This window comes from Nicotiana tabacum, chromosome 20, assembly GCF_000715075.1.
Source record: "Nicotiana tabacum cultivar K326 chromosome 20, ASM71507v2, whole genome shotgun sequence".
Classification (NCBI taxonomy): Eukaryota; Viridiplantae; Streptophyta; class Magnoliopsida; order Solanales; family Solanaceae; genus Nicotiana; species Nicotiana tabacum.
The window spans coordinates 167,206,499-167,232,458 of record NC_134099.1 but is presented as its reverse complement, the minus strand read 5'-3'; the positions used below and the strand labels follow the sequence as shown (position 1 = coordinate 167,232,458).

The window sequence follows — 25,960 nt, the reverse complement described above, 5'->3', positions numbered from 1 at the left end:
TTCAACGTACTTTCATCATCTTCAAAATTTCCAGATAGAGTAGTTACTATTTTACTTTATGCTATTGTATTTAAAAATTCTCGAGTAAAGGTTGAAAGTGAAGAAGATTAATTCAACATATGTGCTTTCATCGATCCTGAAACTTTTCCTAATTAACTCGTTACTACTTTACTATATGCTTATTTTGATTATTTTGTATATGCTCTCTTTTCATCATTTGGTGTTTTGGTTAATGTTAGTGGATAATTGCACAATTGTCTTAATGGTGAATTCATCTTTGTGGATAATTTTGTTTCCTCAATTATATTGTGTGTAGGTGGTTTTCAGGTCCTCTTTATTCTAAATATCTTTTTTTTTAAAATTCTACAAAATCAACGCAAGTAACACTGGTAAAAGAATCCTAAAGCTAATTAAAGTGATATTAATTGTATTGAATCCTAAACCAAAGAAATGACAGCATATAAGTAACATTAACCTAAACAGAGAAAGCCGTACTTAACATTTTTTATTTTGATGGCGGGTATGGCATGGACCCTACCCTGTCAATTAATTGAACAACAGGTGTACAAAAAAGGAGGGGCACATAAACCAAACCTCCCTCAAAGCAAAATCTTACAAGAGAGGATGTCCAAAAATAAAGAGTATTGGTCTAAGACCATAAATAAGTGATTGTGCAAAGGCACAAGTTAGAACATCTGAACTTTAATGAAAGCACTCTTGAGGCAGTATTGGTTGATGGCCTGAAATGTGTGTTCCTTGGAAGGATCTGCTTGTGTGGAAAGAATTGATCTTCAGACAATTCTCCTACTTCCTCCAATATATGTGTAGTTCGATCATGGTGGATGAAAGTTCCAACCTAAGTACTTCTTAGCTCTACTTCCTCCACTCGATCTTGAGTCAACTGCTTTTTGAAGTATCCATGGAGCTCCAGCTTTGCCAGAGGCGGATCCAGGATTTAAATTCTATGGGTTCAACTTTTAAATTTTTTAGCATTGAACCTATTATATTTTTAAATTTTTTGTAATTTTAATGATTTTTTACATATAAATTTTTACTCTGCGTCAAAAGTTATGGGTTCAGTTGAACCCGCGGAGTATATGCTACATCCGCCCCTGAGCTTTGCCTTGGATCAAATGAACCAGAAGCATAGAATCAAGTTCCAAGATGCAATTGTTGCACAGATTTTCACAACACCAGGTTATACCAAACAAAGCAGCATCGGCTTCACTAAAATTGTTAGTTAAGAATTGAACCGATTTGGCAAAAGCCATAACCATATCTTCATTTCCTTTCCTAACAATCCCACCTGCCCCTGCCTTGCTTTGAGATTCTAAGAAAGCCGTATTTAACATAAGCGGCAGTTTTTGGTCTTTCCAAAAAGAAATTATTAGTACTTCATCTCCAGATTATAAACTAGAGTAGTACGTTATTAAGTAGTAGGATTATTCAGACAAACAAGAATGAATAAGAATATGAATATGATCAAGATTGGGCCAGCATTTTTGTTTGCGATGAAAAGGGAAGATCTGAAATAGCCAAGATTTTTGTTTCCACCGGCATTAATCTTGCTTCGTCACTTCAATTTGTGTTCGTTGAGAATGGCCAATTTGTTTTGTCTGACAGACATGGTTCTGAGTACAAATCTGGCTTCTTTACAAACTTGGATTATAACAAAATATATTTAAACGTTATATATAGCTTCAAACTCTTTTCAGTTGCATGTTAATTACTAGCACTGGTTCATATATTATTAATTGCCCTTAACGTTTTTGCACACGGAAAGACACTTGATAAGTTTTATGATAAGAGTGTTTATCTAATAAATTACGACCATATATCTCTCTTTAAATTTCTTTTTCTCTCCCTTTAATGTCTCACTTAATTAAAATTCACTGTTTAGAGGCGTAAGCGTAAATTTGGAAAAAGAAACTAGTAATAATTGTTTTTTGTTTTGTTCTTAAAGATGAAATATTTCTGAATATGTAATATCTTTTTGCGTTTAAATTTTTGTTTTCATTGAGTTAAATTATGAGAGGAATTGATTGAAAAAACTCCACTACACGTTAGTGCATAGAGTAATAAGTTAGTGCATAATTAATACTCCATCCGGTCCACAATAAGTGACCAATTTATCTTTTTATTTTGGTTCAAAATAAGTGTGCATTTATATAATCAAGAAAAAATTCAATTTGTTTTTCCAAAATTAGCCTTATGTACGTATCCCTAAAAAGTCTTTTACTCCTCACATTAAATTATACTGCAATATTTAATTAAGGCTAGTTTAGTCACACTAACTATTTTTGTCTAGAATTTAGTATTTTCAAGGCAAATTGATCACTTATTATGGACCGGAGGGAGTGCAGTATTACAATGAATACTGTCTTAAAATTATTTTTTATTAAAATTTTATCCGATATAATAAAATTCAATAATGATTTTCAAGAAGGAATTAAATTTTTCAAAGTATAAAAAGTGAAAAAAATAAAAAAATAAAATGTATTCCTTAAATTCCTAATGCAAGTAAAAAAGGTACAAGAATACTTCTAACATAGGTAAAAGAGGAAAAGATGCGTTTTCAAGAAGGAATCAAACTTCTTAGATTCACTATTCGGATTCTTTTCCTTATTTTTAGCTTTTCACAACTGTAACTCAATTACTAACTTCAATACAGTAAAGTATCTATCCTCCCTCTTTCTCTTTTTCAATTAGTTTTGCACATATATTGGTACACTTTGTTAGGAACTGTACTTTTTTCTTCATTTTTTTTGGATTTTTTCCCGATGTTTGATACCCCTTCTGACATCTGATTAGAAGCTCTCCGCTGCCAAATTAAAGGCAACTTCATTCTCAACACTTGAACCAGAGATCTCTTGTTAATAATGATATGGGTACTTATCACCAGGGGCGGATTTAAGATAGCGGAAAGGGGTTCACTCGAACCTCTTTTTGTCGTAAAATTACACTGTATATATAAGGTAAAATCTGATTTGTACCTTGATATATTACATTTTGAATCCCTTTAACACATTTTCTTTTAATTTTTAACTTTTTTCTTTTTTAAACCTCCTTAGCGAACACTACTAGAAATTTGTCCTTTTGCAACGTTTTTTTATCAACGGTTATGTATCAACTGTTACAATAGTATGGCTACTGCCACGGTTATAACCGTCCCCATAGCCTGACGAACTTATTGGTACCGTTAATAAAAGTAAACTATTGCCATAGTCATATAACTGTCACCGTAGATTACTCTATAGGGACGATATATTAAACCGTCTCAATAGATTTGTCTATTGTGACGGTTTCTTGGGAGAAAACACTATGGGAACAGTTGTGGTTTCCCCCCAATTTTTCCTTCAATTATTTACTAAACTCGCGCTACATCTTTCAGTCCAATTTTTTTTATTAATATTTTTAATTTTTTATTCCTAATAATTGGTTTTTATTAAGAATATGTGGAAATGTAAGTGGTCACTTATTGTTGTATACTCACTTAGGCCTCATTTGTTTTTTTAAGATTAAGATGTCTGAATCTGAATACACGTCTGAATATCAAGATGTGTATTAAGATTAAGACATCTGAATCTGAATACACATCTGAATATTAAGATGTGTATTAAGATCTGAATACTAAATGATTAAGATTGTTTGATTTTTAACATCTCAATGTATAAAATTTACGTTTATTTAAAAATTAATAAACATAAAATTCAAATAAAATACTAATTAATCTAATATTCAATCACTAAAATATATATATTTTTAACATATGATAGTTGCTGGCGGTGATGGCTAACGGTAGTGCTTGTAAATGTCGACTAAAACCGGCGATCGGTGGTAGATTTGGTTGATAGTGGTAGTTTAGGGTAATAGCTAGTGGTGATTAGTAGTGGTAGCTATTATGATTGAGGATGGTGGCGGTGGGTAGTGATAGTTAATAATGGCGGGTGGTGGTGGTAGTAGTTGTGATTGAGGAAGATGGTGGTAGGTGGTGGTAGTTTATAATGATGGGTAGTGCCAACTATTGTTGTTGATGGTGATAGGGTGGTTAGTTGTGGTAGTTGAGGTGGATGAGTGTTGGTTGTCGTTGATAATGATGGTGGTGGGAATGGTGGGTGGTGATAGTCGACAATGGTGGCAGCTATGATTAAAGATGATGGTGGTGGTGGTTAAGTATGGTTGTGCTAGGTGGCATGGTGGTAGTTGATAATGGTAGGCGGTGGCGACAGTTAATAATAAATATGGAAGATAGCATCTTAATGAAATTAAGTATCTGTTATAGATCTTAATGATACAGACATATTCATATCCATTAAGTGGTTGTGAAATAAAAAAAAAATAAACACACTTAACGATTAAGATCTAAATAATTAATATTCAGACTTTAAAAATAAATGCACTTAATGTCCGAGATCTGAATAATTTAGATTTAGATTTTCATTAAGCGCAAACAAATGAGGCGTTAGAGAATATCGAAAGCCAACACTCAAGGCCTAATATTTTCCAACCCCAATCCCTCCGTAAAACCCAATCTCCGACGAGTCTTCTCCTTTGGACACACCTTAATCGAGCGTGCTTCTAGGTCTGTTGAGGTAAGCTCTATCAGAGAAATTTATTTTCTTTCCTTTGTGTATAGGCTTTAGATGAGAAACTTCAAAGAGTATTGTCAAATTTCTTTAAGTTTGTTGCTTTTGGTTCTGCTTCTAAATTATTATGCTGAAGGCAAAATAACATCTCTCAACACTATAATGTGTTCCCTAAGATTGGGAATTTGGTCATATCAATAATTAAGATATAAGCAACTGAATATTGATGGTTGATGGTTGATGGTTGGACCCTTCTTATAATTTCATGATATGCTTTTGATTCAGTTCTCACCTTGAATCTAAAGTTGACCACCTTCAGAAATCTATAGGAAACTAGTATAGGTACGTATTTTTCAAAAACATCTATCATAGCACAAAGAAAATTGTACAGAGAAAATTCCATCTTTAACGAAGTAAATATTTGGTTGTTATGTTTGTTCCGTAAGTACGACACTGCACCGGTATATTAATGCTATCTTTGTCCTGAAACCTTAAGAAGATTTTTGAATTATTGCTGAAATTTTAGATGGTTTAGGAACTTTTGTTATCAAACATTTTGATTTCGTTTGTAATATATGATAATTTGTATGTAGATAAACTTGCTAATCGTGCATTTTTGGGACAAAGTTATTCTCGAGGATCCAATCGAGAGGTACTTATTCCAGAATCAACTCTTGACTTCAATTGCTAGTATACTACTTCAATTCATCCTATAATATTTCTGTTTGCTGATGCATGAGTTTAATTCTTAAAGAACAATTTGTCTTTCTTATCTTATACATCTGATAATTCCTAGCTACTTTCACTGTTTAGGATGTTGGAATAATGGATGCGTTAAATCTATATATTTTAAATTGTAAGTTGTCCTTTGCTTTTCTTCTTATTTTGTTTGATGTTTTTCCTATTTGTTCTCTCTTTGACTGGAAAAAATAAGATTTTAGAGTTTGACACTAAGTCTGATTTACAAATTGTAGTGAAATATTACTTACCGGGCATAGAAATAAGTGGTGATGTTAGTTAGTAAGGCCTTGACTATAAATATTACTTACCGGGCACGAATTACTGTATACTTCGGAGAGTATTTGGCTTATTTGTTGCTATTGAAGTTACTGGATTTCTAATCTTCTTATTAAATTGTTATTCCGCTCTCCAACTAGTTAATTTCGTGAATGACGCATTATGATTCCTTTACGTGTTAGGTGGTGTTAGAATAGATTAGTCCTCCTGTTTATTTTCTTTTACTCTATTTGCGCATTCTGAATATTATTGGCCATACCAAGTGCCATGCGGCACTATATTGAAATTATGCCAACATAATGACCAGGTACGTCTCTTATGAATCCTTCCTGAAGGACTTCGAATAATATCTCTATATGCATGATATTTAGTGTTTGAACATATTTGGACACATGTCACCTAGATGCCATGTCGTTAGGACTTTAATCTCTTAGATATTATGTCGTAAGGGATAATAAGCATATTCTTATGTATCTGCATTCATTATGCTTTACTTTTTTTGGCTTATTCGACTGAGAATGAGTTGAACACTTAGCATATCACACATCTAGAATAATTCAATCTGCAATACTTGAAGCATGCTATATCTGTCCTCTGTCTAGTTGGGATAATTAAGAAACTAATGTGAATGTTAGAAACCACTAGGAAATGGGCTATAACCTGTTATATTCAAATCAGTTTTTTTTTTGTGTTTTAATTAGTTCAAATGCATGTTTGGATTTATTTTTCATACCATTTGGTCTGGTTTAATTGTCTGAACATAGAAAACAATAGGGATACTGCCTTTAGGAACTTATGGTAAGAAAAGTCGACAACCTGTTGATGTTAATGGCTATCCAGTTGCATTTCTCTAACAGGTTCTTTATATGACTAAACTGCAAAAAATAAGATTTTATAGTTTGACACTAAGTCTGATGTAAACAATTTAGTGAAATATTACTTACCGGGCACAGAAATAAGTGGTGATATTATTTAGTAAGGCCTTGACTATGGAGATTTACTCGTGTAAATATTTACTTCTTTTTCAATTTATAGCCTCTTAGCTGCGTGGCCTCTTTTTCTTATTTTTCATGATTTAAGTTACTTTGCAGAATGATCTGGAAAATTAATTTTAATTGTAAAGAAGTTCACTATATAGTTTTGGATTCGAGTTTTTTTGAAGTATACCAAGTTTCCTCTGTTAGGCAGCTCATTTGAGCTACTTCATTCAATAGTATCATATATAGAAGCTTTAGAAGTAGAGATCACAGAGATTACCTGTATTATTTTAACTAGATGTGATCAAGCTGTCCGTCGCTTGCTTATCTGGCAAAACTAAGAATATTACTAGTAAAAAATAACCAACTTTCCTCTGCTAGGAAGCTAATTTGCGCTGCGTCATTTAGTACCAATGTTCCATCATATATAGAAGCTTTAGAAGTAGAGATAATGGAGTATTACCTGTATCATTTTCACTAAATGGGATCAAAATATCAAATTGTCCGACACTTGCTTATCAGGCAAAACTAAGATTAGAACCAGGTCAATGGCTGTTGTTCATAGTACAGAACTTCTGAATTTCATAAGGAGGTTCAACTTCGGAATACATGTTGCTAGTTATAAGTGAAACTGGATCATTGTTGCCTTTTCTTTTCCTGGATATCAGAATCATATATTGCTGATCATCTTAACATGCTTCTGCTGATCATAATATTCAAGTATTTGTATTACTTTTTATGGTACACACTGATAAGGTTGTGGCACATGTCATTTACTTAAAAATTGTTACATCCTATATTTTTGTACGTAAAAATGCGTCGTAAGCAAACTAATGTAGGACCAAAAATGAGATAATATTTAAAAGTATATAAAGTAAGTTAATCATGTTACCTATGAGGTTACAAATATTGAAGATCATGAACAACAAGTACAAAGAGGGTTGGACAGTTCAGAAGCTAAAGCAATTGAATAAATCAATGTTTCGTCGAAAGTCGACAAGTTGGGAATGTTATAACATGTACCTTTGGGGTGAGACTAGGGTGATTAAGGAGATTATGTTATGATTTATATTAGTCGTATTACATCCGTGTGTTATGTTTTAATATCAAGCGAGTTGTGGAACAAAAGTCGATGAAAGTCATCACAAGTTACACTCATAAGTTTTACTGAAACTTTGGGTCAAATATAACTGCAATTTTCTTCCAATATACATAGAGTTATGGGGTGTTCCACCCATCAAATTAAAGATCTATGAGTCTATTTTCCAATTCATTAAACTGTTTGTCAATAAAACATTGGAGTAGTGAGATATGGGCATTTTTGCGATACTGCGCAAGCTGCTAGGTGACAAGTAGGTGTGTCACCTACTTGCTTAAATGAAAGCCCAAAAATGGGCCATTTCGGGTCGTCCAAAGAGGCATTTTAAAGGCCTATTTTCTTCATATATTAGACTTAAAATAGAGCATAATAACCAGACATAAGCTCTGTAAAGAATCCTCCCAAAAATTTCCCACAAACCCTAATTGATTTTCTCTCCCTTTCAAGTTCTAATTGGAGGTAAAACCTAGAGTTTGAAGAACCAAGATAGGAGCTGAGTTATCCAACAAATAAGGTGAGTTTACTGCTCTCTTTCATCCAGTTTTTCTTCTATAAATTCATGGTAAGTCGTTCTATACTTGTGAGAACTCACGGGACGGTGATCGGAAGCCGTGAGTTCGAGTTATTCACTTGTAGCGGACTGTTTTGTGGACTGTTTTGTGTTGCTGTTGGGCTGCGTGTTTTACTACTGTTTTGTGGAGTTTTGGAGGAGGAAGGGGGTGTATAAACACCATATAAATATAGGGTGGTTGGCTGGTCGTTCGTCATAACATTTTCGGGTCGTTTGACACTACTACGGTGGTCATTTTGTGTATGAAGAGATTGGGGTGTGTTGGGCTGTTTTGTAGTATTTGATGGTGTATATAGGGCTGGAAAATGATGTATATATGTTGTCATTATTCTGTTCTTGTATTGTTGGTGTTATCTTGAATTTGGAGGAAGTAAGGATTATAGGGGAGATGCTGCCCGTTTTAATACAAAATAAGTTTGTCGTTCGTTGTGCGATAGTTGTAACTTTCGTAACTTAACGATAGTATTATTATCATTCTTGTAGATTAAGGTGCGAAGAGGTGAGTTCAACTTGGTGATTGGAAAGATTGTGATAAGGTATGTTAAGGCTAAGCCCTTCCTTCATTTTGGCATGATCTCGTAGCTACATGTGTTAATAATGAGACATAAAGAGAAGTTCGTATTCATGAATTTATTCACATTATTCTAGTCTCATAAGTTACAATATTATTCCTTATCGAGACTTCATATTCAGTTTAGTTTTGTCTTTATTCAGTCAAGAGAGCAGAGGGTCTATATATATATATATATATATATATATATATATATATATATATATATATATACAGTATTACACTATTTTCACCACCATCGAGCTATAATCGGTGGGCAGGCCCCTATTGGGCAACCTCTGATCAGATGGTAAGTTATATATACCGAGCCTACTGTGGCCGAGCGCCTATGAGCAAGCCCAGGATGGCCGAGATACAGAGCCCAGTATGGCCGAGCGCCTATGAGCGAGCCTACTACGACCGAGTATTTACACGTACCGAGCCTTATAGGGTCGGACATTTATTTTACTTACTATATTGAAGGAGTTTAGTCACTATCAGCAGGTAAGTATATCTCCAGATCATATTTGACTCCCAGTTACTTCCAGTTATTATATTATCAGTTCAGTTTCAATTTTCAGTTATGTTATTGCCTTACATACTCGGTACATTATTTCATACTGACGTCCCTTTTCCGGGGACGCTGCATTTCATGCATGTAGGTTCAGATAGACAGACGAGTAGACCTCCTCAGTAGGTGTTTCCAGAGTTTAGCCTGATCGGTAAGCTCCACATCCTTCGGAGTTATCGGGTCTAGGTTTTTGTGTGCATCTTATGTATGTATTTATATATATAATATGGGTAGGTCGAGGTCCTGTTCCGATCACAATATATCTATCAGTAGAGGCTTGTAGACATATCCTATTGGTTAGTGCAGTATGTTGGGTTTGTATGCCTGGTATGTATATTTGATGGTTTGTCAGCTGTAGTAGCTATGACGGCCTTGTCGGCCTAGCTTTATATTGATGTTTAGTTAGCGCTAGTTTCCATTCAGTTTTATATTTTGCTTCGCAAATTGTATTGCAAGGTGGCCCCATAGCCAAAGTATGACATTATATGTTCAGAGTCCCTTGGTCGCAATTTGGTACGCCAGGTTAGGTGAGGCACCAGGTGCTTGTCTCGCTCCTAGGTTCAGGGCGTGACAAACTTGGTATCAGAGCAGTTCTGTCCTAGGGAGTCTACAAGCCGTGTCTAGTAGGGTCTTGTTTATAGATATGTTGTGCACCACATTATATAAGCAGGGAACTACAGGGCATTTAGGAGTTGGTTACCTTTCTTTGAAATCTAAATCGTGCCATAGAACTGAGTTATAGGAAATTTGAATTAAACTTATGTGTTGGTATTTGCATGCACAGATGACGGTGACTAGGAAGACTACGGCTAGCCAGAGGAGAGATACAGCAGCAGGTGAGGGGACCAGCAGGGTACCCCCAGTAGATGGGGCCCAGTCTGAGGCTCAAGGTGAGACCCCTACTCAGCCATTACCGGCTCCTCCACCAACTACGGAGATTCCTAGGGAAATCGCACATCCAGTTCCCCCTCCACTTCCATTAGATCAGGACTTGAGGAGTGCGGTGCATTTGTTGACACAGTTGGTAGCTACCCAGCAACAGGCTAGGGCATCAGCTAGTGCAGGAACTTCTGAGGGGTCTGGGAATTCAAGGGTCCGAGAGTTTATTGCTTTGAGTCCCCCAGAGTTCATGGGGACAGATCAGAGGGAGGACCCACAAGATTTCATAGATCAGCTTCACAGGATCTTTCGTGTTATGGATGCCACGGAGAAAGAGGCAGTTGAGCTAGCAGCTTTTCGACTCCGAGATATAGCCATCCTTTGGTACGAGGGATGGGAGAGGTCCAGGGGACGTGATGCACCTCCAGCTATTTGGGAGAATTTTTCAGATGCCTTCCTTGACCAGTACTTACCACGGGAGATCCGACAGGCTCGAGTCGATCAGTTTCTAGCCCTCAAGCAGGGTAATATGAGTGTTCGAGAGTATAGTCTCCGTTTTGACTCATTGGCCAGATATGCACCATCCATAGTTACTACTATGCGGGACAGGATTCACAGGTTTATAGCAGGGTTAGCCCCAGAGTTAACCGAGGCATGTGCCACCGCTGCATTGCAGGATAGTATGGATATCTCCCGGATTCAGGCATTCGCCCAGAATATAGAAAGGGGTAGGCGTCGGCAGCAGGGTACAGAGAGGGCTGAGCAAGGGCAACGTAAGAGGATGAGATTTCCCAGGTCTCAGGAGCAATATCAGGGTAGTTATAGGACCCAGTACTTCGGACGGCCACCTAGGCCTCCGCCACCTCAGTTACAGGGTTACAGGTATGACCGTTATACTCAGTCAGGACCAGGTGAGAGCTCACGGGCGTCGGGTTTGCAGCGACAACGAGGATCTGCGCAGACATGGTCATTTCCTCCACGGTGTGACATCTGTGGTAGAGGATACTTGGGCCAATGCCGAGCAGGTTCTGATGCTTGTTATACATGTGGGCGTCCAGGGCATATGATGCGAGATTGCCCAAATAGATATTCGAGGGGAATGGCACAACCATCAAGTTAAGCAACAGGATCATCTATGTCAGTGCATCCTTCAGGGCGCGAGTCTCAGTCTTCGGCTGGTAGAGGTCGGGGCAGAGGTAGAGGTTCCAGTTCAAGTGGTAATCAGAACCGTATCTATGCTTTAGCGGGTCGACAGGACCAGGAGTCTTCACCAGACGTTGTGACAGGTATATTAACCATTTGCTCTCACGATGCTTATGCTTTGATAGACCCAGGATCTACTTTATCGTATATTACCCCATTTGTCGCGAGGAAGTTTGGTATAGTGCCTGAAATACTAAGTGATCCTTTTGCGGTATGTACACCGGTCGGAGAATTGATTATTGCTAGACGGGTTTACCGAGGTTGTACGGTGACAATTTGTAGTCGTCAGACCTCAGCTGACCTAGTTGAGCTAGAGATGATGGATTTTGATGCTATCATGGGCATGGACTGGTTGGCAGCTTGCTATGCCACAGTTGATTGCCGAGCAAAGGCAGCCAGATTTCATTTTTCGGGTGAGCCAGTCCTTGAATGGGTAGGTAATACACCAACACCCAGAGGTAGGTTTATTTCCTATCTGAAGGCGAGGAAAATGATCGCAAAAGGGTGCATTTATCATATTGTGCGAGTTAGAGATGCAGATGCTGAGATACCTACACTTCAGTCTATTCCCGTAGTCAAAGAGTATGCGGATGTGTTTCCAGATGAGCTTCCAGGTATTCCTGCAGAGCGAGAGATTGATTTTAGCATCGATTTGCTTCCAGGAACTCAACCAATATCACCTGGCGAATTGAAGGAGTTGAAGGAGCAGTTAAAAGATTTGCTGGAGAAAGGTTACATCAAGCCCAGTACCTCACCTTGGGGTGCACCAGTACTATTTGTGCGGAAGAAAGACGGCTCGCTTAGGATGTGTATCGATTATAGGCAGTTGAACAAGGTAACTATTAAGAATAAGTATCCACTTCCAAGGATCGATGACTTGTTTGATCAGTTGCAGGGGGCTAGATGCTTTTCAAAGATAGATTTGAGGTCGGGGTACCACCAGGTCAGAGTTCGGGAACAAAAGTCGATGAAAGTCATCACAAGTTACACTCATAAGTTTTACTGAAACTTTGGGTCAAATGTAAATGCAATTTTCTCCCAATATACTTAGAGTTATGGGGTGTTCCATCCATCAAATTAAAGATCTATGAGTCTATTTTCCAATGCATTAAACCGTTTGTCAATAAAACATCGGAGTAGTGAGATATGGGCATTTTTGCGATACTGCACAAGCTGCTAGGTGACAAGTAGGTGTGTCACCTACTTGCTTAAATGAAAGCCCAAAAATGGGCCATTTCGGGTCGTCCAAAGAGGCCTTTTAAAGGCCTATTTTCTTCATATATTAGACTTAAAATAGAGCATAATAACTAGACATAAGCTCTGCAAAGAATCCTCCCAAAAATTTCCCACAAACCCTAATTGATTTTCTCTCCCTTTCAAGTTCTAATTGGAGGTAAAACCTAGAGTTTGAAGAACCAAGATATGAGCTGAGTTATCCAACAAATAAGGTGAGTTTACTGCTCTCTTTCATCCAGTTTTTCTTCTATAAATTCATGGTAAGTCGTTCTATACTTGTGAGAACTCACGGGACGGTGATCGGAAGCCGTGAGTTCGAGTTATTCACTTATAGCGGACTGTTTTGTGGACTGTTTTGTGTTGCTGTTGGGCTGCGTGTTTTACTACTGTTTTGTGGAGTTTTAGAGGAGGAAGGGGGTGTATAAACACCATATAAATGTAGGGTGGTTGGCTGGTCGTTCGTCATAACATTTTTGGGTCGTTTGACACTACTACGGTGGTCGTTTTGTGTATGAAGAGATTGGGGTGTGTTGGGCTATTTTGTAGTATTTGATGGTGTATATAGGGCTGAAAAATGATGTATATATGTTGTCATTGTTCTGTTCTTGTATTGTTGGTGGTATCTTGAATTTGGAGGAAGTAAGGATTATAGGGGAGATGCTGCCCGTTTTAATACAAAATAAGTTTGTCGTTCGTTGTGCGATAGTTGTAACTTTCGTAACTTAACGATAGTATTATTATCATTCTTGTAGATTAAGGTGCGAAGAGGTGAGTTCAACTTGGTGATTGGAAAGATTGTGATAAGGTATGTTAAGGCTAAGCCCTTCCTCCATTTTGGCATGATCTCCTAGCTACATGTGTTAATAATGAGACATAAAGAGAAGTTCGTATTCATGAATTTATTTACATTATTCTAGTCTCATAAGTTACAATATTATTCCTTATCGAGACTTCATATTCAGTTTAGTTTTGTCTTTATTCAGTCAAGAGAGCAGAGGGTCTATATATATATATATATATATATATATATATATATATATATATATATATATATATATATATATATATATATACAAGTATTACACTATTTTCACCACCATCGAGCTATAATCAGTGGGCAGGCCCCTATTGGGCAACCTCTGATCAGATGGTAAGTTATATATACCAAGCCTACTGTGGCCGAGCGCCTAGGAGCAAGCCCAGGATGGCCGAGATACAGAGCCCAGTATGGCCGAGTGCCTATGAGCGAGCCTACTACGGCCGAGCATTTATACGTACCGAGCCTTATAGGGTCGGACATTTATTTTACTTACTATATTGAAGGAGTTTAGTCACTATCAGCATGTAAGTATATCTCCAGATCATCTTTGACTCCCAGTTACTTCCAGTTATTATATTATCAGTTCAGTTTCGATTTTCAGTTATGTTATTGCCTTACATACTCGGTACATTATTTCGTACTGACGTCCCTTTTCCGGGGACGCTGCATTTCATGCATGCAGGTTCAGATAGACAGACGAGTAGATCTCCTCAGTAGGTGTTTTCAGAGTTTAGCCTGATCGGTAAGCTCCACATTCTTCGGAGTTATCGGGTCTATGTTTTTGTGTGCATCTTATGTATGTATTTATATATATAATATGGGTAGGTCGGGGCCCTGTTCCGATTATAATATATCTATCAGTAGAGGCTTGTAGACATATCCTGTTAGTTAGTGCAGTATGTTGGGTTTGTATGCCTGGTATGTATATTTGATGGTTTGTCAGCTGTAGTAGCTATGACGGCCTTGTCGGCCTAGCTTTATATTGATGTTTAGTTAGCGCTAGTTTCCATTCAGTTTTATATTTTGCTTCGCAAATTGTCTTGCAAGGTGTCCCCATGGCCAAAGTATGACATTATATGTTCAGAGTCCCTTAGTCGTAATTTGGTACGCCAGGTTAGGTGAGGCACCAGATGCTTGTCTCGCTCCTAGGTTTGGGGCGTGACAAAAATATTTACTGTTCTTGCTAAATCTAATAGCCACTATTTGTTAAAATGTTTGCTGTCGGTAAGATTTGCCTTACGTAGCCCGTTTATGTGATGGTTTTGGTGACTGTTAAATTTCACAACAATGAAATTCATATAATTTTGAGAATATGTTGCTTTTAAAGTATTAATGTTTTTCTCAAATGATACAACTCTACCTTTTATTTTAAGGTGTCTTTTTTAGGAGAATGAAATAAAGTGGGATTGTTCTTTTGCTAAAAAATACGAGTAAGAGAGGGGAAGCGAAAGTTGAGAGACCTTGATAGATCCATTTACATATGCAAGAGATTGAAAAGCGATTCCTTTAATAAGATGAGCAGTGAATATAAAGAAAGAAAAAAACTACAGTTGCTTTCTTGGATTCTTATTGGTTTATTATTGTTCAAAGATTCCATTGGGAGTAGAAGGGTAAAGGCCTAAACCTATCACTATCCTTTTATTTATTTTAAGTTTTCTTGTTTTGGGTGATTGCAGCTTATATCAAACTCAATTAATGGCTGAAAGGGCATTATGACAACATAGAATTCTTTTTGCTCATGAAACGAGATTTGTGGAAGCATTTTAGGTTCATAATAAGCATTTTAGCATATATTTCTGATTTGTGGAAGGATCTTAGGTTCTGCATAGAAATTGTATCATGTTTTGAGCAGGTTAAAAATTTTGGAATAGTCGTATCTACAAATGATGTTTTGAGTAAGTTAAAAATTTTGGGATAGTCGTATTTACAAAGGAAACTCCGCCGAAAAATTTAAGAATTTAGACGGTTAGAAAATTTTCGAGTTTTCAAATTGGTCATTCAATTACTTTATGATTCAATTCTCTTAAATTATTTGTTTAATTATTTCTGATTTTGTAGGTGCAGCGATTGCGGATGAAAGCAGTGACGAAGACCTTACTTGAGTGTTGTTGATCGTTGTTAGACTTTCTATTATCATGTTCAAGGATATTTTAGTTTAGAACTTTTTGTATGCAAACTCATCTATTTTGACTTTTGAATTATTGATCAAACAATGTATTCATATTTTTTGTATATAGATAATACTAGTTGGATATTTTAATTTTATTTCGTGATTTATATAAGTTATGGTGTAAACAATTTCATTGCATAAGAAAATATTCCTCATTTTGCTTCCATAAATATCAGAAATTATAATTGTGAATTGTTGCAATATAGAATATAACCGTTCCAAAAGACGTAGCAAATAATAAGTTGAGCCCCTGATAACTGTGGCAATATGTTACAATATCCGTTGTAATAGGGTGCTGATAATTATTTCAATATATCACAAAAATCGTTGCAATACATCATGAAAACCGTTGCAATAGACTTAAAAAATCGCTGGTATAATTATACCACAACAGTTTATAACCGCCCCAACAGAGAAGAAAATCATTCCCATAGATAGAACAATGGTAGTAGTTCCATAACCGTTACAATACCTCTATATGGAGACGGTTTTGAAACTGTTACAAATAATCATTCCAGTAGACCTATTGTAACGCTAAATCCCGGAATGCATCCAAATATGTCCCAATAGCCCTATAGGGACGGTTAGTGTATCTATTGCCACGGTTTTGGAAGGGTTGCCATAAGCGTAATTTCTAGTAGTGAAAAATCATGCATGTGTCACTACTTACCACCTCAATGTAGGGAAATGACACAGAAAAATAACGATAATAATACTGCAATAATATTTTTGAGCAGAAATACACGAATTGACTTGAGTCGTGCTGGACACTATCTTAAGAAACTATTTCAGCAATATGAAATATTTTTACAGGATTAAACAACCCCATCTCTATTTATTTAGAGGATAGAGGAATCAGCAAAATATTAATAATAAATCCACCTATTAAAAGAGAGAACAAACAAAGTACACTACAAATATTTTAAGGAGGAAAGAAAGAAAACTGAAGAGGAAAGAAAGAGGCAAATGAATTTGCTGATGATTGATGGCCATTTTGAAGGTCTATTTATAGCCTTTAAGTGAAACTTAGAGCATGACAAGTGTACACCACTTGTCTTTAATTTCTCATGCAAGAATGCCACATGGAAGGACATTTGTCCATTTTTTGAAAATACTCCACAATCCCCATATATTTTCAAAAATTTATCGGTAAAGGATGAAGAATTAATAACTTGCGGGATGTCACGACCCAATTTCACATATAGGTCGTGATGGCGCCCAACACTACAGCTAGGCAAGCCAACTAATAAGTCAAACGTATATTGGTTAAACTTTTATTCAAAAAAAATTATAAAATACCAATTTCTACCAATGTGTGTACCAAGACCCGGTGTCACAAGTGCATGAGCATCTAGTAGATTATACAAAACTCCAAATACTGTCTGAAATGAAATAGATAGAATATAAATATAAGAAGAGACACTGGTAGCTGCAGAACGGCTCAGAAAGGCAGCTCACCACTATGCCTCGGGATGACGTGGGTATGTGATGATAGGTCCTCCACTAGTACCTGTCCCAGATCCTGCACAAAAAGTGCAGCAAGTATAGTATGAGTACGTAAACAACGTGTACCCAGTAAGTATCAAGCCTAATCTCGAAGTGGTAGAGACGAGATGGCCGACTTTGACACTCACTATGGGTCAATAATAATTGAAATAAAATTAGGATATTCAAATCAGCATGATTTACAGAATTTATAAATAATTTATTTAATCAGCGAAAATAATCAAATTCCTTCAAATGTAGCAATTCTCAATATATTAATTAAATTCCTTCAATTCAAATAAATTCCAATTTATCAATTAAATCTCCTTTACAGGAGTAACAATTAGTTCCGAAACAAGCAAGAATAATAATTCATTAAATTTCAAGGATTTTTTAATTTATTACTTAGCTTCACAAGCTGAAATAAATTATTAAAATATTGTGTAATTATTATTATTAAGCACGATTTCTGCCGAGGACGTACGGCCCGATCCAGAGTGTCGTGTACACTGCCGAGGGACGTGTGGCACGATCCATAGATGCATCTATCCTGCCGAGGCATTCGGTCCGCTCCACAAGAAAGGAGGACATTTTCTTATGTGCCTCCGGAAGGAGAGTATATTCATTATAAGATGAATTTGGGAGGAGAACAATTTATTTTAATAATTAATTGATTTAAACAGACAGTCAAGCCTATGAGATTTCCATCCTTTAATATCTTTATCTAACAATTTATAATATATTCATATAGATATCAATTAATATAAATAAATCAAAGAATACAATTTACACAAGTAAGGCATGCTTTGAGTCCTAAACTACCTGGACTTTGGCATTAATAGTAGCTACGCACGGACTCTCGTCACCTCGTGTATACATAGCCCCCCTCCCCCCCTCCCTCCACAATTAGCAACAATTATTTAATTTTAATCACCTATGAGGTAATTTTTCCCTCACAAGATTAGACAAGAGACTTACCTCGTCTTGCTCCAATTTAATCCATAATTTTGCCTTTTCCATGATTATCCAATTCCGTCTAGCTCGAATCTAGCCAAAATAATTCGATACAATCACTAAAAATTATAGGAAATAAATTCTATAAGGAAATACTACATTTTTAATAAAAATCCCGAAATTAATTAAAAATTCGCCCGCGGGACCCACATCTCAGAATCCGACAAAAGTTATGAAATCCGACAACCCATTCAATTACGAGTCCAACCATACCAGTTTCACTCAATTCCGACTCCGAATCGATACCAAAATCTCAAATTTTCGTTTCTATGAGATTTCTAAACTTTTCCAAATCTCAAATCTCAAAACACTAATTAAATTGTGAAAAACAATGATACACTTGTATATGTAGACCAAATCAGAGTTAGAATCACTTACCCCAATATTTTTCCCTTGAAAATCTGCCAAAAGTCGTCTCTGCTCAAGCTCAAGTTCGTCAAAAAAGGCAAATGGGACGAATGCCCTCTTTTTATAAAACTACCCAGCAGCCTTCGAAACTGGTCCTCGAACTGGGCCTCGATCGCGGCATTGAACATGTGCCTTCGATCAGGGCATCGAGGTTGTGCCTTCGATCAGGGCATCGAGGGTTGGGCCTCGATCCTAGCCCTCGAGCCATACCTTCGATCATGCCCTCGAGCCTTGCCTTCGATCGCGGCTTTGATCACAGGCTCGAGCCTGGACCTCGGTCATGGCCTCGATCAGGGTATCGAGGTTGGGCCTTCGATCATAGCCTCAATAATTGCATCGAGCTTGAGCCTTCGATTGTGACCCTCAATCTTGGGTCTCGATCCTGGCCCTCGAGCCTTGCCTTCGATCATGGCCCTCGAGCTGGACCTTCGATCATGGCCCTCGAGTTGGACCTTCGATCATGGCTTCGATACACTAGCTTGAGTTTGTACCTCATCAACCCTAGGCTCGTTATCTGGCTCGATATCTGGGCTCGATCACAGCCTAGAATGTCCAACAGAAGCGGAAAAATTGCAGTAGCTTTTTAACTCAAATATTTGATCTGTTAACCATCCGAAACTCACCCGAGGCCCTCGGGACCTCAACCAAATATACCAACAAGTCCTAAAACATCATACGAACTTATTTGAAACCTCAAATCACATCAAACAACGCTAAAATCACGAATCATGCTCCAATTCAAGCTTAATGAAACTTAGAATTTTCAACTTCTACATTCGATGTCGGAACCTATCAAATCAACTCCGATTGACCTCAAATTTTACACACAAATCATAAATTATATAATGGAGCTATAAAAATTTTCGGAACTGGATTCCGACTCCGGTATCAAAAAGTCAGCTCCCCGGTCAAACTTTCAATCTTTAAATTCCTATTTTAGCCATTTCAAGCCTAATTTCACTACGGACTTCCAAATAAAATTCCGATCATGCTCCTAAGTCCAAAATCACCATACGGAGCTGTTGGAATCATCAAAATTCTATTCCGGGGTGGTTTTCTCAAAATGTTGACCGAAGTCAAACTTAGCACTTTAAGGCCAACTTAAGGAACCAAGTGTTCCGGTTTCACCTCAAACACTTTCAAATCCCGAACCAACCATCCCCGCAAGTCATAAATCATTACAAGCACCTACGGAAAGTTTTATTTTAGGGAACGGGGTTCTAAAAGTTAAAATGGCCGATTAGGTCATTACATTCTCCACCTCTTAAACAAACGTTCGTCCTCGAACGAGTTTAGAATTATACCTGAAGTGCTGAATAAGTCTGGATATCTGCTCCGCATGTTTTCCTCGGTCTCCCAAGTCGCTTCCTCGACTGGTTGGCCACTCCACTGGACTTTTACTGTAGAAATCCTCTTGGATCTCAACTGGCGAACATGTTTATCAACAATGGCAATTGGCTCCTCTTCATAACCCAAGCTATTATCTAGCTGAACTGTGCTGAAGTCTAACATATGTGATAGGTCGGCATGATACTTCCGGAGCATAGATACGTGAAAAACCGGATGAACTCCCGATAGGCTGGGAGGCAATGCAAGCTCATAAGCAACCTCCCCAACTCATTTCAACACCTCAAATGGGCCTATAAACCTTGGGCTCAACTTGCCCTTCTTCTCGAATCTCATAATTCCCTTCATCGGCGAAACCTTCAAGAGAACTTTTTCACCTACCATAAATGATATATCACGCGCTTTCTGATCCGCGTAACTCTTTTGTCTGGACTGTGCTGTATGAAGTCACTCCTGAATCAACTTTACCTTTTCCAAGGCATCTATTACCAAATTAGTACCATATAACTTAGCCTCACCTGGCTCAAACCATCCGATAGGTGAACGACATCGCTGACCATATAAAGCCTCAAATGGAGCCATCTCGATGTTGGATTGGTAACTGTTGTTATAAGCAAACTCGGCCAAAGGCAGGAAACGATCCCACTGACCTCCAAAGTCAATCACACATGCCCTGAGCATATCCTCCAAAATCTGAATTGTCCTCTCTGACTGTCCATCAGTCTGCGGATGAAAGGCTGTGCTAAGCTCTACACGGGTCCCCAACTCACTCTGTACTGCTCTCCAGAAATGTGAAGTAAACTGAGGACCTCTATCTGATATGATGGAAACTGGCACACCGTGCAACCGAACTATCTCCTGAATATAAATCTGGGCCAACCTCTCTGAAGTATACGTAGTCACAACAGGAATAAAATGTGCCGACTTAGTCAACCTGTCAACAATCACCCAAACTGCATCAAACTTCCTCAAGGTCCGCGGCAACCCAATTACAAAATCCATAGTAATTCGTTCCCATTTCCACTTTGGTATGGTCATCTGCTAAAGTAGGCCACCTGGCCTCTGGTGCTCATATTTAACTTGCTGGCAATTTAGACACCGAGCTACATACTCAACTATGTCCTTTTTCATTCGCCGCCACCAATAATGCTGCCTCAAGTCACGATACATCTTCGTAGCACCTGGATGAATAGAATATCGAGAACTATGTGCCTCCTCCAGGATCTTTTTCCTCAGTTCATCCATATTAGGAACACACAGACGATCCTGGAGTCGTAAAACACCATCTGCACCAATAGTGACTTCCTTGGAACCACCTTGTAGTACCGTTACACGAAGAACCACCAGGTGTGGGTCATCATACTGGCGAGCCTTGATCTGTTCCAATAGTGAAGATTGGGCCACAACACATGCAAGAACTCGGCTGGGCTCTGAAATGTCCAGCCTCACAAGTCTGTTAGCTAAGGACTGAATATCTGAGGCTAATGGCCTTTCCTCTGCTGAAATGAAAGCCAAACTACCCATACTCTCCACCTTTCTGCTCAAGGCATCTGCAACCATATTTGCTTTGCCCGGATGATACAAGATAGTAATATCATAATCTTTTAGTAACTCCAGCCATCTGCGCTGCCTCAAATTTAGATCCCTCTGCTTGAACAAATGCTGCAAACTGCGATGATCAGTGTAAACTTCACAAGACACCCCATAAAGATAATGCCTCCATATCTTAAGAGCGTGAACAATCGGAGCTAACTCCAGATCATTTACCGGATAATTCTTTTCGTGGGGCTTCAGTTGACGTGAAGCATATGCAATAACTTGCCCTTCCTGCATCAATATACAACCTAAATCAACGCGCGAAGCATCGCAATACACTGTATACTTCCCCGAACCGGAAGGCAACACTAACACTGGTGTTGTAGTCAATGATGTCTTGAGCTTCTGAAAGCTCACCTTACAATCATCGGACCATCGGAATGGAGCACCCTTCTGGGTTAATTTGATCAAAAGTGCTGCAATAGATGAAAAACCTTCCACGAACTGACGATAATAACCTGCCAAACCCAAAAAACTCCTGATCTCAATCGTCGAAGTGGGACGATGCCAATTCTGAACTGCCTCAATCTTTTTGGGATCAACTTTAATACCTTCACCCGATACGATATGTCCCAAAAATGTTACAGACTCAAGCCAGAAATCATATTTAGAGAACTTAGCATATAGCTTTTATTCCCGCAATGTCTGAAGCACTAATCTCATATGCTGCTCATGTTCCTCCTTACTGCGCGAATAGACTAATATGTTATCAATGAAGACAATGACAAACAAATCAATATATGGCATGAATACCCTGTTCATAAGATCCATAAACGCTGCTGGGGCATTAGTTAAACTAAAAGACATTACCAAAAACTCATAATGACCATATCTAGTATAGAAAGCAGTCTTCGGAACATCCGAATCCCGAATCTTCAACTGATGGTACCCCAAACTCAAATCGATGTTAGAGAATACCCTAGCACCCTGCAACTGGTCAAATAGATCATCAATACGCGGCAACGGGTACTTGTTCTTAATAGTGACTTTATTCAATTGGCGATAATCAATACACATCCGCATTGTTCCATCCTTCTTTTTCACAAATAATACTGGTGCACCCCAAGGCGATACACTCGGTCTGACAAACCCTTTGGCTAGTAACTCTTCAAGCTGTTCTTTCAATTCTTTCGGAGCCATGCGATACGGTGGGATAGATATAGGCTGGGTATCTGAAGCCAAGTCAGTACAAAAATCAATATCACGATCATGTGGCATACCTGGAAGATCTGACGGGAATACATCAGGGAACTCCCGAACTATAGGCACTGAATCAATAGCCGGAGTCTCTGTAGTAATATCCCGAACATAGGCTAGATAAGCCAAACAACCCTTCTCAACCATATGTTGAGCCTTTATAAAAGAAATAACTCGATTAAATGAACTAACAGGCGAACCCTTCCACTCCAGCTTAGGCAATGCTGGAATAGCCAAGGTAACAGTCTTGGCATGACAATCTAGAATAGCATGATATGGAGATAACCAGTCCATGCCCAGAATAATTTCAAAATCGGTCATCTCAAGTAATAGAAGATCTGCTCTAGTTTCATAACCACAGAATGTAATAATACAGGACCGGTAGATCCGGTTTACAACAATAGAATCTCCCACAGGAGTGGACACATATACAGGAGTACTCAAGGACTCACGAGAAACACCCAGGAATGGAGCAAATAGAGATGACACATATGAATACGTAGATCCTAGATCAAATAATACTGAGGCATCTTTGCCACAAACAGAAATAATACATGTAATCACAGCATCTGAGGCTTCTGCATCTGGTCTAGCCGGAAAAGCATAGAACCGAGCTGGAGCGCCAACTGGCTGGCCTCCGCCTGGCTGACCTCTACCCCTAGGACGGCCCCTACCCACCTGTCCTCCACCTCTGGGTGGTCGGACTACTGGTGGAGCAACTGGTCCGGTAAGCATAGGCTGTTGACCCTGCTGTACTGGTCTACCCGGAAGCCTGGGGCAAAACCTCGGCATGTGACTGAGATCCCCGCACTCGTAACAACTCTTCGGTGCGATGGGCTGTTGACTAAGTGTCTGGCCCTGGGGACCTGAATACCCACTGGGAGGACCCTAAATAGCTGGTGGGCGGTAAGAACTCTCTGGGATAGCACTGAGATAAGGTCGCACTGGAGCACCTCGAGGAGGTGGTGGTGCTGGATATGGGGGTCTGCTGGACTGTCCCCTCACGAGCTGACCTCTGCCCCCGGACGGAGCACCTCTGAACTCTCCAGAGTACCTGAACTGCTTATCTCTCATAATCTGCTCTCGGCTCCATTGACGTACACCCTCAATCCTTCGGGCTATCTCCAGAACTCGCTCATAAGAAGTACCCATCTCAACCTCTCGAGCCATAGTGGCCTGAATACCAGTATGTAAACCGGCTACAAACCTTCGCACTCTCTCCGCCTCAGTAGGGAGTATCATTAGTGCATAGAGAGATAATTCAGAAAACCTCGCCTCATAATCAGTCACTGACATCTGACCTTGCTGGAGCTGCTCAAACTGAAACCGCAACTCTTCCCTCTGAGAGGGTGGAATATACCTGTCCAAGAAGATACGGGTGAACCTGTCCCAAGTCATGGGAGGAGAATCTGCTGGTCTGCCAAGAGCATAAGACTGCCACCATCTACGGGCTCTACCCTCTAGCTGAAAAGTAGCAAAATCAACCTCATGGGATTATAATATCCTCATGTTGTACAGTCTATCCTTGCAACGATCAACGAAATCCTGTGGATCCTCATGTCGCTCACCCCCGAAGACAGGAAGATGTAGTCTAGTCCATCTATCCAATAGTTTCTGAGGATCGGCGGCTACAGCTGGCCTAGGCTCAGGTGTAGCTGCTGCCACTTGCTGAACTCCACCCACGGGTAGTGCACCCTGGGTCTGATATACAACAGCTGCCTGTCCATGAGCCTGCGCAGTAGGGGTTTGTGCTCCCCCGCCCGCCTGAGATGTGGCTGGGTCTGCCAGAAATAAACTGGCCTGAGTCATATTGTCCATGAATCGCAACATACGACCCATGGCATCCTGAAATCCCGGTGTAGATGTGAAGTCCACCGGAGCTGGCTCTACCACAGGCACCTCACCCTGCTCCTCAATAATGGGATTCTTTGCTGGATCCACTGGCGGCATAACTGGAATAGTCCTGGGATGTCCTCGCCCTCTACCACAGGCTCGAGCCCTCCCTCGGCCTCTGCCTCGGCCTCTAGCAATTGGGGGAGTAGCTCTTCCCTGGTCTGGAATCTCATTAGAGCGTGTTCTCACCATCTGTGAGAGAATAAGAGAAGGATATTTAGTACTATATCAATTGCACGATGGAATATGAAGAAAGGTAGTTTCCTAACACCATATAGCCTCTCAAAGATAAGTACAGACGTCTCTGTACCGATCCGTAAGACTCTATTAGGTCTGCTCATAACTTGTGAGACCTACGTGAACATAGTGCTCTGATACCATGTTGTCACGATCCAATTTCACCTATAGGTCGTGATGGCGCCCAACACTACAGCTAGGCAAGCCAACTAATAAGTCAAACGTACATTGGTTAAACTTTTATATAAAATAAAAAAAAACAAATACCAATTTCTACCAATGTGTGTGCCAAGACCCGGTGTCACAAGTGCATGAGCATCTAGTAGATTATACCAAACTCCAAATACTGTCTGAAATGAAATAGACAGAATATAAATATAAGAAGAGACACGGGTAGCTGCAGAACGGCTCAGAAAGGCAGCTCACAACTATGCCTCGGGATGACGTGGGTATGTGATGATAGGTCCTCCACTAGTACCTGTCCTAGATCCTGTACAAAAAGTACAGCAAGTGTAGTATGAGTACGTAAAAAACGTGTACCCAGTAAGTATCAAGCCTAATCTCGAAGTGGTAGAGACGAGATGGCCGACTTTGACACTCACTATGGGTCAATAATAATTGAAATAAAATTAGGATATTCAAATCAGCATGATTTACAGAATTTTCAAATAATTTATTTAATCAACGGAAATAATCAAATTCCTTCAAATGTAACAATTCTCAATATATTAATTAAATTCCTTCAATTCAAATAAATTCCAATTTATCAATTAAATCTCCTTTACAGGAGTAACAATTAGTTCCGAAACAAGCAAGAATAATAATTCATTAAATTCCAAGAATTTTTCAAAATAAATTATTAAAGTATTGTATAATTATTATTATTAAGCACGATTTCTGCCGAGGATGTATGGCCCGATCCAGAGTGTCGTGTACACTGCCGAGGGACGTGCGGCGCGATCCATAGATGCATCTATCCTGCCGAGGCATTCGGCCCGCTCCACAAGAAAGGAGGACATTTTCTTATGTGCCTCCGGAAGGAGAGTATATTCATTATAAGATGAATTTAGGAGGAGAACAATTTCTTTTAATAATTAATTGATT

General features: G+C 38.8%; 1 protein-coding gene across 6 annotated transcripts; it reads left to right on the top strand.

The window, feature by feature from the left end:
- The first annotated feature begins 4,454 nt into the window (after window positions 1-4,454).
- LOC107773563 (uncharacterized) lies at window positions 4,455-15,791 on the top strand. Of its 6 annotated transcripts, none has more exons than XR_012704059.1 (4): window positions 4,455-4,592; window positions 5,180-5,238; window positions 5,400-5,442; window positions 8,734-8,788. XR_012704059.1 is itself a non-coding variant. In XM_075241374.1 (3 exons), exon 1 carries the CDS (start codon window positions 10,132-10,134, stop codon window positions 11,368-11,370), a length of 1,239 nt encoding a protein of 412 aa, XP_075097475.1. In that variant the 5' UTR covers window positions 9,080-10,131; the 3' UTR covers window positions 11,371-13,494; window positions 14,192-14,251; window positions 15,568-15,791. The 6 variants fall into 6 exon arrangements, 1 of the variants encoding a protein (XP_075097475.1); XR_012704058.1 differs by lacking the exon at window positions 8,734-8,788 and adding an exon at window positions 8,127-8,692; XR_012704062.1 differs by lacking the exons at window positions 5,400-5,442; window positions 8,734-8,788 and adding an exon at window positions 15,568-15,791.
- Window positions 15,792-25,960: the final 10,169 nt, after the last annotated feature.

Excerpts from the sequence above, each read along its gene's own strand:
- LOC107773563 (XM_075241374.1), top strand. The coding sequence starts at position 10,132 with ATGTGTTGGTATTTGCATGCACAGATGACGGTGACTAGGAAGACTACG.